General features: G+C 43.0%; 1 protein-coding gene across 2 annotated transcripts in view; it reads left to right on the plus strand.

The window, feature by feature from the left end:
- LOC145404661 (dihydrolipoyl dehydrogenase, mitochondrial) overlaps positions 1-14,092 on the plus strand; it is a 140,198-nt gene that overhangs the window by 113,002 nt on the left and 13,104 nt on the right. For both annotated transcript variants that reach the window (XM_080276200.1, XM_080276201.1), the window contains exon 7: positions 9,298-9,443. In XM_080276200.1, the coding sequence (XP_080132326.1) occupies positions 9,298-9,443 (146 nt within the window). The remainder of the gene's footprint in view (positions 1-9,297; positions 9,444-14,092) is intronic.

Here is a 14,092-nt window from a genome sequence, read left to right on the forward strand (position 1 = left end):
AAGGCTTGAGCGCCATACCGAGGCTATATGGTAGGGTTAGGCCAAGTGAGTCTGCCTGATGTTAAAATTCAGTCCATATTCAGTTCCCCCAACCCAAAAATAAGAGAGAGTTGCAGCAATTCTGGAGTATGGTAGGATACTACAGATGTTTTGTCCTGAACTTTTCTGATCTTGTAGCCCCCCTCACTGATTTATTAAGAAAAGGAGTCAGAATGTGAGTGGAAGTCAGAATGTGAGGATGTCTATCCTAAAGTCAGAGCCATCCTATCTAGTCACCCAGTGCTTCAAGCTCCAAATTTTGATAAACCCTTTAAAGTAGCTGTTGATGCCAGTTGCCTAGGGGATGGCGCAGTTTTGCCTCAGGAAAATGATCAAGGTTTTGAGATGCCTGTGTGCTGTTTTAACAAAAAAATCAATAAGACCCAGAGGAATTATTCAGCTATTGACAAAGAACTCCGTGCACTCATACTTGCCCTTCACCACTTCTCTGTTTACAGCTACCGCAGATTGAATTAGGACCTCCCCCCACAAGGTATTAAAAAACACAGAAATCATAGTATATCACAATGTTTATTCATGAAATGCCATTCACTAATATGAAATCATGTTTCCCTTGTTTTTCAGGACCAGTTGGATGCATTTTGGCATGGAATCACTTAGATCTCTAGAGTAATCTAAGGACATTTCTTTGCATCAAACATTTGTCAGTTCAGTCTTGAGGTTGTCCAGATTGGGTGTCTTCTTTTCCACTATGATTTTCTTCATCTTTGCCCAGCAGTTTTCTATCAGATTTAGACCCGTACTGTTGCCAGGCCAGTCAAGGACCTCAATCTGATTATCCTGAAGCCATTTTGTCACCTTTCTTGACTTATAACATGGAGCTTAATCATGCATGAAAAAGTTGCACCCATGAATAGCAAAAAAGTTTAACAAATGATCTTTCAGAACTTTAATGTACCGGCCACCATTCATCAAGTTCTTAGGAAGAAAGTAGAGGCCATCCCTTCCCATTTCACCTGAGAAACACCCCCGTACCATTACTGATTGTGGATGTTTAACAGTTGGCACCGTGTAAGCAGGGTTATATCGACTACGGGAGGCAGGGCTACGAACCTTGGCAGAACGCACCTGGAACACTTGAAATGTGGTTTCATCGGAAAACATAACTTTTCTCCACTCATCCGATGTCCAGTGTGCATACTTCTTGGCAAACTGAATGTGCTGCTTCTTCATCCGGTTAGTGAGAAGCGGTTTCTTGGCTGTGGTGAGGCTTGGGAAACCCAGCTCCTTCTGCAAGCGGTGTTGGATAGTTCGAACTGAGATGTCTTGTAACAGCTGGGAATGCATTCTCTTCAATTCTGCTGCTGTCAGTCGAGGATTCATTATTACTTCCCTCTTCAGAAGCGTATTTTTACCTCTGGAAGTCGTCCTCTTCTTTCCACCACTATGCTTGTGCTGTGGTACAACATCAGGTGGCAGGTCGCCCGCTGCAGCAAGTATCTTCATGACGGTCGAGTTTGCACATCCAGTACGTTCACAAATCATGTTGGTAGGGACATTATCCTGCCTCCATGCAATGATACGGACCCTTTCATCCCTCGAGCAGTACTTTCCAGGCATGACAACTCGACTCTAGGAAAATAACAGGGCAAACGGTAATGTATGCAAAAAAAGAGGGCGGTGCATGCTCGGAGTGATGGGAACATATACCCCCACTCTCGCTTTTGGGCAACACTGACATGCTGAGTGTTTCACTACCTCCTGCCAACACCAAAGGAGTTACCAGTTACTTCTTGCCCAAAAAATTCACTTGGTAGGGGTGGAAACACAAAGCAAAGACAGACAACTCTCCCATAGCAATTCTGTGTGCAGGTCCTAAGTCAGTTTGTGGTGGGAGTATATTGGTCCAGGATCAGATGATGTGGTACTGTACACTGATCACCACCCTCTAAAATTTTTGTCCCGATTTAAGGATAAAAATCTTAGATTGACTCGCTGGGCCTTATTTCATCAAGAACACTCACTGGAGTATCAACATGTAAAAGGTGTAACTAATATTTTAACAGATTACCTGTCCAGGATTTAGATTTATACCATACCCAGAAATTTGCCCATGGTAAATTTCTTCCCTCAGGAAGGAAGATGTCACTGGTGCAGTTACCCAGTAACGAATTGGTGTAATAGTTGAAGATTTCAAGGCCTCACTATTTTTCCTCCGTTTGCTCAGCTGTCAAGAGATCATCAAACAGTTTTAGTTTTTCCACTTCTGGGCAGAATAACATAGTATGTTTTTCCCTGAACTATGCAGGAGAGAGCTTTGTCCTTGACCATAAGTGGGTGTGATGTAATAGTGTGGGAGGGGTAAAATGAGAGTGTTTTCCAGTAATAGTCCAGAATCGCCTTCTTGATGGCACCTTATTGGCAGTTGCTTCCATTGTTTGAGATTGGCTGTGGATTATAATTAAGACAGCCTAGTGGCTAGTTAGCCTGGAGAGGCAGAGTAAAGCTACTATAAAGCTTTAGAGAATAACGAGAGAGTGACTTTTTAATGCCACTTTTCAACACATTTTCACACATTACTAAACATGTTACTTTGATTACAAAACACACTGTTTGTGCACCATTTCCCGTTTTTGGTTCACTTCCCCATATAACACTAGAGTGTGGATTATATCTGGATTATATTATGGATGAGTTCTTCTAGTTCCTCATGCTCTGTGAGTATGTAGCCTCCATTGATGGTAATTTGGTTAGGTAAGAGAAATAACTCGTTTTATATTTGTATTGTGAGGCGTATGTGAATCCCCCATTTTTGTAGACGAACCCTGGTTTCTTTTTGTGTGTGTATGTTACATTGCACAGTAAAGTAAGTTAGGTTTCCTGTGAGCTTTACCTTACCCCATTTGGTGATTATTTGAGGAGTAAGAGTGCACTGTAATGTATATGCCCAATACAACCCCGAGGTATGATACCTTGCCTAACAATGGGTTTTTACATAACAAGTTGCATCGTTAAACCAGGGTATGCCCGTATTATATTGCTGGATAGGCTGAACTGCTTGATGAGTCTTGAAGATGAGTTCCAGTGCTGGGGGTGGTGGTTAGGTACCACCTGCCCCCTCACTGCTCCCCGCCACCAGTGTTGAGTCCCCCATGCTAACACTACCTGATACCTTAACATTGAAGCCTTCAAGATCCAGTGGGAGCTCATCAAACTCACCAGTGTCGCAAACGTCCTCATCCACTGCACTGTCGTCCTTCCTGGGCATTATTTTCTCCAAAGCTTTGGCTTGTTTAATTTGGGAGGACAGGAATGATGTTATCAGAGTCTGATGACGTGCATTAACTCTGGCATTAAAAAGGTCCTTGTAATTAGCCAGAAGTTTATCCACCATCAGGAGGAAGGTACCCCTGATCTCTGGCCTCCCATCACATTCCTTTACTTGCACTTTCAACCAAACAGTGGTTGCCAGCAAGTCTCTCATCTGGCAAGCTGTTGGCTCACCTGGTGGGACAGGTAAGGGTTTCTCCTGAACTTCGTTGTCGTTGACTCGTTCACCTGCCTTCAGCATCTCAATGGTTGATTCAGGCAGCTGTTCAGCAGTGATTTCCTGGAGATCAGACCCTTGCATGTCAGCAAACCCTGGTGCTGGGATAGAGCGAGCTGCCTCAACCACTTCTCGGAGAACAATATCCTCACTGCCTACCCTCACCAACCTCTTTAGTAGGAAACAGTGGCTTCTAAGCATGAAGCTTTGTTGCAGTGTTCACACTTTTTCAGGCAATGACAATTCTGCCAACTTTTGTTATGTTGACTTTCTGCCAGAATGCATTGACAGTGATAACTTCACAAGTGAGAGATTCTATGTTGGAGGTTCCCATGCTGCCAGGCAAGGATGGTGAGGTGGGAGCGGAGAGTCCAGCAGGTGAGGAGGCATCCATATGTATGCCACCGTCTTCCACTTGAATTCTCTGAAGCTTAAAGCTTCTCCAGTGAATCTGTCTCTTGGGTGTAGGTCATTATAGAAGCCTTTGTAGTACAGCAGTGTCACATTACAAATGATCTCCTGGTCAAGGGGCTGCAGTAGGGATGTGGTGTTTGGCAAGAGGAGTACTGCCTCCACATGAGGGTGATGACAAGCCAGAAACAGAATGGTTAGGTGCATTATCCAGGAGGAAAAGAATCTTCAAGTCCAGGTTCTTTTTTTGACAATAAGCCCTAGAATCGGGGACAAAATGTTTATCGAACCAGTCGATGGAAATGGGTATTGTCATCCATGCATTGGGTTTGGAGGTCCAGTAAACATTTAACATGGACATTCCTATGTGTAAGTTCTATGCACCACTAAGGGCTTCATCATGCAGTCACCCATTGCATCGCAGGTAAACAACATTGTCACGTGGTTTTTCAATGTTTTTACACCCTTGGCTTGATTCTCCAGCATGGCAGTGTATGTCTTTTTCAGGCCTGTCTTCCAACAAAAGCCTGTTTCATCACAACTATATATTTGATCCATGGTGTAACCACCCTGTGCAACAGTGTTTTGCAAGACTGCAGGAAAATATTTTGCAGCCTCAGTATCGGCAGAGCCAGCCTCACCCTGATACACCGAAAATTTCACCGTGCAAGGTCTTTTGAAAGCGTTTAACTGACCTGTGGAAACACGGAAGGGAGATGGATTATCAGTACAATTTTTTCATGCAACAGCCTGGTAATAGAGACATACTTGGTTCGTCATCTCAGGCCCAGAGATACTACCTTGCTCACGGTTTCTCCTGGCCACCTATTCCCTCAAATAATGTTCAGTTACAAGAAGGAGTTATTCTTTCAGGGCTTAAACTAAATGCACACTAGCATTCACTGCATCACGGATCTTTTTAACCCTCTGCGTGCCAGCTATTTTTAGCCGTATGGGTCACCCCAGTGCCGGTCTTTTTTTTTTTGTTTGTTTGTTTATTTGTTTGTTTGTTTTTTGCTAAAATGATAACTTTTGATGTGGAAACAACGAATTTCACCATTAACATGCTCACCGAGGCTCGGAAATGAGTTTTATTGAGTCCTGCATACCCGTGTACAGGTATAGCTACTCTCTCATGCTCACCACGTACGTGAGAGAAAGCCGTTATCTGTGTAAGATATACTCAGGTATTTATGCTGAGAAGGAATAGCAATGTTCAGTACACTTTTCTGATTACCTATTACTTCAGCATCTATCACAATTTGCATGTCTTTCTCACTGTGAATGCATTATCTTACACTTATTTGAAGATAGGTACAACTGATTTCATTATGTACAGTCCTGGCACTTACAAGAAGGTATTTACAACTTGACTTCACAATATAGTCCCTACACTTACAAGAAAATACTTACAACTTACACTTACATGAAAATATTTACAAAATGCCTTCATTATGTACAGCACTGGGTGAGGCACACAGGCAGAGTGAGGCAGAGCGAGCATGAGGGGGTGAGCGAGTGAGTGTATGGCCTTGACAGCCTGGGGGATGGTAGAGGAACAGTTACCTTACATGCCTGCCAATTTTTACCCGCGAATCTTGAAAAATGCGGTCACAGTGAAGTTTATTATTTTAAACCGTTTTAAAACGGCACTGGCACTGGCTGCGGAATTATGTCAGACCGTTTTAAAACGCAACTGGCACGCGTTGGGTTAATTGAATGCACTGTTGATTCTGGGCAGTTAAAATGCTTCATGGTATCACCTGTTCTAGCACTACTGTCCGGCATGGCTAGTATGCCATGGTTATCTTCTAGATCATATTTCTTCTTACTCATATCTTTACGGTACTTCCGGGTACCCTTGCCCTTCCTTGAAACCTCAGCACTGCAGTCACTCATTATGTAATCGTGAATTGGATTGAGCTGGTGAAGGTTTGTATCCAAGGGGTAGTTGGGGTTTATTGCTCACGTAATGCTGCTTAGGGATGAATGAGGCTAGTCACTGTCATCTTAAATGTCAGGACCAGCTTGCATAGCCCTGGGCCCCTATGCTTCTCATGGGACAACGTAGGATTGGATGATGGATGGATGGGACCATGTTACACAACACGCGAACTAGAGACTCATGAGAGAAAGTCTTGTGAGCGTGAGATCACAACAATACAAAGTGTCGTGGGATATGACATTACAAACATGGCAGCGGTGGCTATGAACAGGTGACTGAGGAGATACATATGTGTGTGGTCACTTGCCACCAGGGCGTGCGAAACTCTCAGTAAAATTGTGAGTCTCCTTGCAGAGGAACATTCCTTTGTGTTGCGAAACTTCTGTTCGCTTAAGTGTAGTTTTTGAAACTAGCAAGTGCAGTGTATTTAGATCCATAGTTCGATCCAAAGACAAATTTTATTCATGATGGGTATCTGAAGGCCTGTCCCAGAAATCAGCCTAGCTATGCCGTTCTTTTTCAGATATTATAATTCAAACAAGAAGTAGGTAAAATGAATGGCGAAGAGTGTGCAGGACGAGCTCAGATGATGATGGAGCAGGGCAGGATATGTACTATACTGTATATCCTGTGAAGATGGGTGTTGCATTAAGGGTCATGTTGGCTGTGGGGTGTAGATCACAGTTTTCTCTCAGAAGTTCAGATGTGTGTGTATGATTTTATCTAACACTAATTATTGTGGCATAAGTTTAATTAGTGTTGTAGGGAAGGTATATGGAAGAATTATTATAGAGAAAGTAAGAGAGAGATCAGAAGTCCTAGTGAGTGATGAACAGGGTGGCTTTAGGAGTGGCATAGGATGTGTGGATCAAATATTTGCAGTGAGACAGATAGTGGAGAAGGCTTGTGAGAAGGACTATAAGATGTGTATGGCATTTATGGATCTGGAAGAAGCATGCGACAAAGTAGACAGAGAAGGATTGTGGAAGGTTTTGCTCATGTACAGTGTAGATGGTAAGCTGCTAGGTGCTGTCAAGAGTTTTTACGAAGGTAGTTCTGCATGTGTAAGGGTAAATGGACATCTAAGTGATTGGTTCATGATCATTGTGGGCATGCGACAAGGTTGTGTGATGTCCCTGTGGTTGTTCAATATATATATGGATGGCGTGATGAGAAGTAAAAACATAAGTAATGGAGAGAGGGATGGCATTGGTAATGAATGATGATGGATGGAATATCTCAAATTTGTTGTATGCTGGTGATGCAGTACTAGCAAATACCAGAAAAGAACTCGATTAGACTAGTGCAGAGTTTTCCTGATGTCTGTGAGTGTCGTCCCTTGAGAGTAAATGTAGAAAAGATTAAAGTGATGATAATCAAGAGAGAAGGTGACCCCTGGTGTGATGTTACACACTAGTGAATGGAAAGAGACTGGAATTGGCAAGAGAGTTCAAATACCTGTTTACAGTGATAGAAAAGAGAGGAAAATGTGCAAAAGAAGTAGAAAGTAGAGTGACACAAGGAAGGAAAGTAACTGGTGCCGTGAAGCACTTGATAAGAAGCAGAGGCTTGAGTGTTGCAGTGGCATGAGGCTTACATGAAGGAATGTTAGTGCCAGCTTTAACCTATGGATGTGAGACTATGGCGTGGCATGAAAATGAAAAGTCAAGAGTGAGAGCAGTGGAGATGGGACTGCTGAGGAATTTATGTGGAGTACAGGGAGTGGATAGGATATGAAATAATGTGATTCGTGAAATATGTGGAGTGAGGAAGTCTGTGGACACCAGAATCGAAGAGAGAGTGCTGAGATGGTATGGTCACGTGGAGAGAATGGATAACAAGAGAGTGGTGAAAAAGGTATATCTGAGTGAATTTGAAGGAGGGAGGAGGCAAGGTACGCCAAGAAGGTATAGGGATATGGTGGATGAGTGTGTGAGGAAGAGAAGCATGGAAGTCGGTGAGGCTAGGGGACTGACAAGAGATCGAGCTGGCTGGAGGAATGTTTTGAGAAGTGCATGATCAGGGATTTGGCACCCTTTTTTAAAGTGACAGCATCCGGATTGACTGTATTGGATACATTTATGTGAAGCTACGGAGCGTGGTGAAAGTTTTTGGCATATCCGATAGAGCCAGGATTCTGTGGGCTTGAATGATGAGTGAATGGAAGCATGGCCCATTGGAGTAGGCAAACTTAGGCTGTCTCAACATTGCTACTCCTCACCCTGCCCTAGGGTGGGAAAGAGGTCCCAATGATGATCATTTGTCTGTATTCTGTTAACTTTAACTGGGCATAAACTTACCATAATTCATCTTGAATAGGCATAAAATTGCCATCTATCCATCTTGAGTCCTTAGTTTTAACAGTAAATTAACACTAGAATATGTCTTTGGATGTGTTGAACGTGGGACAAAAATACCAGTATGTCTTGGTGATTTGTTAATGTACATATTTTAAAAACACTTTAATGAAATGCTTTGTGGAATGAAGTCATCAACAGAGTCCTTGCATTCCCTCAGATGGCAGTCTTGAGCCTGTCACCCAGATTAACCAAAGTGTTGGTGGTAAGTGGAGGCGCTCACCATCCACTCACTCAATGTACAGTAGTGCTGTGCTGCTCTCAGGTGGCTGCCCTTTCCTCTCTTCATTCCATCTTTCCTTCCGTCCTCTTATTCATTCCTTCATTCTATCCTCTTTCCTCTTCCTTCTGTCCACGGCTGACTCTGCACTGAGTGACAAGCCAAATGGTTTCCTGTACACTACGAAACCATTTACTTCGCTGGGTGGTAACCATATAACCAAACAATGGTGCCTGGTGATTAAGTGGGTATTTAAGGTGCTCCAGCTGGATTGAGCTGGTGCAGGTTTATATCCAAGGGTTGGTTGGGGTTTTTTGCTCTCATAATTCCACTCAGGGATGAGTGAGGCTGGTCACTCTCATCTTAACTGTGAGGACTAACTTGCCTAGCCCCGGGCATCTACACTCCTTGTGGGGCAAGACAGGATTGGATGACGATGATGATTACTTCATCCATGACCTGTGATTTTATGAGTACTTGGGCTGATTACTTGATTTGAGGAGCTGTGTTCATCTTTGTACGTGAAGTTGTTGGCCTCTCCATGACTTTGCTTGAGAGGAGGGCTGCAAATAAGGTGGAAAGACGGGATGTGGTATGGTAGTGCCCCAAGAGTAACATGGATTAGTAGTGGGAAATGTTATTTAGCATATTTTATCATTGTCACCTTGGATAAGCTTTTGGTTGTGATGTCATGCAAGTATGTTACTGCCATTAGTATGTTTGTCTTTGTTAAATGTGAAATTTTTTCTTAATTCTGTGCATCTAATAGGATACTTTTTATAATAAGATAATAATTCAGCAACACTTACATTGGCAGCAAGAGGAGCTTGAGTGTGACACACTGCTGGTGTGTGTTGGTCGCCGGCCGTACACAAACAGCCTAGGTTTGGAGGAGCTGGGAATAGAAAAAGATGCCAAAGGACGGATTCCTGTCAATCCACGTTTCCAGACGGTCATCCCAAAGTTAGTGGATCATCCAAATTAGCTCTAGTTTCTGGTAGTCACATAATTTAATAAACCTTTATTTACACAAGCATTTTCTAATTGAGTCTGTACTTAGGTCACAAATATCATGAAGAATCAGTTTATCCACCTTTCTGCATACAGTAATTGAAATTCATAGTTGAACTTGTGGACTGAGTGGTAGCAGGATCATTGTCATAAAATCAGGTTTTTGATATTGAGGAAATGATAACAGTATTATCACTGTTTCATTAGTTAGTGTCATTTGAGCCTGTGTTATGTTGCAGAGTTAGTCAAAATAAACATTGTGCTGTAAGGGCCAGTGTTGACAGTTCATGTCAACATTTTTGTAGGAGCATTCAGCCAGGAAGAGCTCTGTTTTGAAGATCAAGAACCACATGAATTCCTTTCAGAAATGGCTTTGTTTTTTCCATAATAGGCAGGTGTTTTGTTGAGTGGTAAATAGCATAGTTGTAATTGAGTGCAAAAGGACACATGTCATTTAGTCTTTGATTTTACACAAACCCAAAGTACATCCCATACTGGAATTTTAAAAATTCATCAGAATTAAGCTGCTTGTACAATATATCCCAATTAATGAAACAGTAAATAAACATTCAAATGAATGTTAAGTAAATAATCATTCACTTGTATTTTTTGTCAAAATAACAGACCCAGATATTGACCTTTACATCTTTCTCACCCAAAGTATATATTGTGCACAGTAGCAGCATAAATATTTAATTATATTTTCACACATATGATGTCTTCTTTGCCATATGTTATATCCGAGACTATTAGAGGGACCCAGCATTGCTTAGGTAAAAAACCTTGTGATGTGCATCCCAGCACTGCATGGAATCTTGGATGGCCACTCCTGTGGGAGGAGACCCCTGGGGTCCCATTTTACCCATTATACCTCTGTTCCTCCTTGGGCCCATTTCTCCTGGGATATATTCCCCGTAGGCCTACTTTCCCACTAATCACCCATCCACCGATCCTACTCACCCACTCCACAAGATTGTCCATCCGTCCGACCTATTGTAGCATTTTGATATGGCTGTAGAAGTAAAAAAAAAAACTCGATAATTGGCTACTGTGTTTCCACCATATTGATGATCATTTCTAATTACAGTAATCCCTCGATTACCTGAGGTAATAGAGCCAAAGGCATGTCTGGATAGTGGCATCGTCCAGATAGTGGACATCTCCCCCTGCCCCCCCTTTGTACATACCCTAACTTTGAAAGCCATTGAAAAAGGCCAGTACAGTACATTGTGCAACACTTACTCATATTCCAGGTGTTTTGCACTGTGTGTGTGTGTGTGTGTGTGTGTGTGTGTGTCCAACTCTAGGCAAAGGCTTCAGGGCCTATCCCAACTTCCCAAGGCCCAGTAGTCCTCCTACACATGTCCACATGTCACCACCTCGGCACTAACACCCACTTTCCATGTTGAATACATGCTAGGGCTGTCTCATACAGGACTGATGTACTGGTGTTAGTGGGGATATTTTTATGACATGTCAGCAGGTCATCTGGTAGATCAGTAAAGTGTGCTTTTTATGAAATTCAAATCCTTAACCTGTTCCCTGCCTCAGCTGGGATTTTTTATCCTGGGTCCATTAGGACTGCAGGCCATCTCACAACCAATTCAGCCACTGCCTCCCCCAGATTGGCAACTGGTCAAGCAGATCTATAAACCACAGCCAGGCAATAATTGAAATAAATCCTTAAACTGCTCCCTGCCTCAACCAGGATTTGATCCTGGGTCCATTAGGGCTGCGTGCCACCTCTCAACCAATTCAGTCTCCACCTCCCCCAAATCGGCAGCTGATCAAGCAGACCTATAAACCACAGCCAGGCAATAATTATTTTCAACCAGACCCATCAACCACAGGCAAGCAATCACCATGGACCAAAAGCATGAAAAAAAAATGGCCCAGCCAGCGAAAATGTTCATGCAGCCGTAATTTCCACCCGGACGCAACCATTTTGTCTGGATAAAATGGAAAATGTTCGAATAATGGTTTTGAACAGCCAGATCACAGCATCCGGAATGGATGGTCCGGATAGTGGCCATCTGGATAACTGAGGGATTACTGAAGCTCTAATCATGACCATCATGGGTGCCACTTTAGCAACTATAATGTACACATTTAAGTCCACCATACAGTGGGGGAGGCGGTGGCTTAATCGGTAGAGAGGTGGCCTGCTTTCCTAATGGACCCAGGTTCAAATTGCCGCTGGGACAGGGAACAGTTTAAGGATTTGAATTTCATAAAAGCAGACTTTATTGATCTACCAAAAGACCCGCCAGCGTGTCGTAAAAATACCCACGCTAATACCAATACATCAGTCCTGTATGAGACAGCCCTAGCATGTATTCAATATGGACGGTTGGTGTAAGCGCCAAAGTGGTGACAAGTAGAGGAGTATGGTATGTAGGAGGACTACTGGGCCTTGGGAGCAGACTGTGAAGCCTATGCCTAGAGTCGGACACATTAAAAAAAGCAAAAAAACATTTTGTATACAGTTCATTAGGTAGGTGCGCTCACCATCCACTCACTTGTAGTGCTGCTTTGGGTGTCTGCCTTTTCCTCCCTTCCTTCCTCTTCTGTCTTTCTTTTTTTCATTCTTTCCTCTTCCTTCCTCTTCTGTCTTTCTTTCCTTCATTCTTTCCTCTTCCTTGTGCCTACGGGTGACTTCTACACTCCCTCTTCTGTCTTTCTTACCTTCACTCTTCCCTCCTCCTCCTGCCTATGGGTGACTCTGCACTGAGTGACAAATCAAATGGTTTCCTGTATGCCGGGAAACCATTTGCCACGCTGGGTTGTAACCATATAACAAGATTATGACGCCTGGTGGTTTGGCGGGTAATTAAAGTTCTCCAATCAGATTGAGCCTGTGTAGGTTTGTATCGAGGGGATGGTTGGGGATTATTGCTCTTGTAATGTCACTCAGGGATGAATGAGGCTGGTCACTCTCATCCTAAATGTCAGGACTAACTTCCCTAGCCCAAGGCTCCTGTGCTTCTCATTGAGCAGCATAGGATTGGATGGTGGATGGATGGATGGGTATTTAGTCTTCTAGTCATAAAACATTGCAGCTTTACCCTCATCTCTGCTTAGTTTGTAAAACTTACTGAATCCAATTTTCTAACTCTTGAGTAAGGGGTGGCATCTGGCAATAGATAGATAGATAGAACTCTTGAGTGGTGACTGATCACTTGCTTCCCAGCACTCAGAACACACCATTCAGCAAAGCAGCTTACTTCCCCAAGTTCATCAAACTCTCAGTTACCGACGTATAGCAGCTGCCAAGGGGTTGTAGGAAGGCGACATACTGACAGATGCTGACAATACCCCCCCCTCCCCCCAAAAAGGGGGGGGATCAAACCCCCCTATAAAACCCTATACATGTACTGTACAATGTTCAAGCATAGAAAAACACCCTTAAGTACTATAACAACGATAATTTTTTAGTATCATTGTACCATACTGTATGCTGTGCACACACTGTACACCAGACCCCTGGAAACAGAGTTAGGCAGGGCAAGGCAGGTTAGCAAGGCTGACAGAAATGGGACAGGCAGACCTAAGCAAGTGTGAGAAGAGAGAGAGAGAGATGGGTGAGGCATGAGTGATAGAAATAAAACAGAAAACATTAAGGAGAATAATCTCACCAGAGACTAGAATTTCTGACAAAGCTCTGTAGGATTGGCAGTATGGCTGCTGTTACTGGCGAGATAGGAGTGGCCATGGGGGAGGGGGGTGGGGATTGAAACGTTGTCAGCGTTTGCAGTAAGATACACAAGAGGAGGAGGATTTACGTACTGTATTTAATAATGAACATAAGAAGAAAAAAAACAGATAGGGATGTACAGGTAACAAATTAGAGCATGTAAATGCCACATTTTCTTAAGCACAGGACACTGGAACAGAAGTGAACAAAACAAAATCCCCAGAACACCAGCAAACCCTGCATGTAATGTCAGCAGGCATCATCCTTCGAGGAAATTTTCATATATTATCCTTGCACTCCCATTTAAAATCAGATGCAAGAGACCACTAATAAATTATATCTTACTATTCATGACATAATCTTTGTGCACTGTGAAAAGTATGAACTGCAAAACAAACTGAACTGAACATCGAAAGCAGTGTTTTGGGTGGCTAGATTTGCGGCCCTGAGTTCAATCCTCCAGCTCAAAGCATTGTAAAGTATACTGTTTATTGAATGTTGGACTTGAAATGATAACAAATCCTTAAAGGCAGGAAATCTGAACAAATTTAATGCATCTGTCATGGCCCAGAATTCTGAGTTACAAGTAAAGTTGCCAGGAAATTGTGTTTGGGTAATGAGACAAATGATGCTGGGTACAGCGCAGCTTCGTTATGCGATAGGGTTGCATCAAGTAAAGACCTTTTGCATGAGGAATTATCACATAACGAGGTCAATATAACATGGGTTCAACGGAGTTAGGGAGGGTAACCTCAATCACAAAGCCTAAAATGACCTGAAAAACCTCTGCCACCCACCTGAAGTTCATCCTATGCCGGTACTATAGTCGCGGTGCACGACTCTGAGGTTGTTATTATCATGCCCTGGCAACTTACCATTCAAAAGTGCGTCTGATTTCGTGTATAAT

Source organism: Coenobita brevimanus, chromosome 64 (genome assembly GCF_032717465.1).
Source record: "Coenobita brevimanus isolate Jiangsu-jjx chromosome 64, ASM3271746v2, whole genome shotgun sequence".
Lineage (NCBI taxonomy): Eukaryota > Metazoa > Arthropoda > Malacostraca > Decapoda > Coenobitidae > Coenobita > Coenobita brevimanus.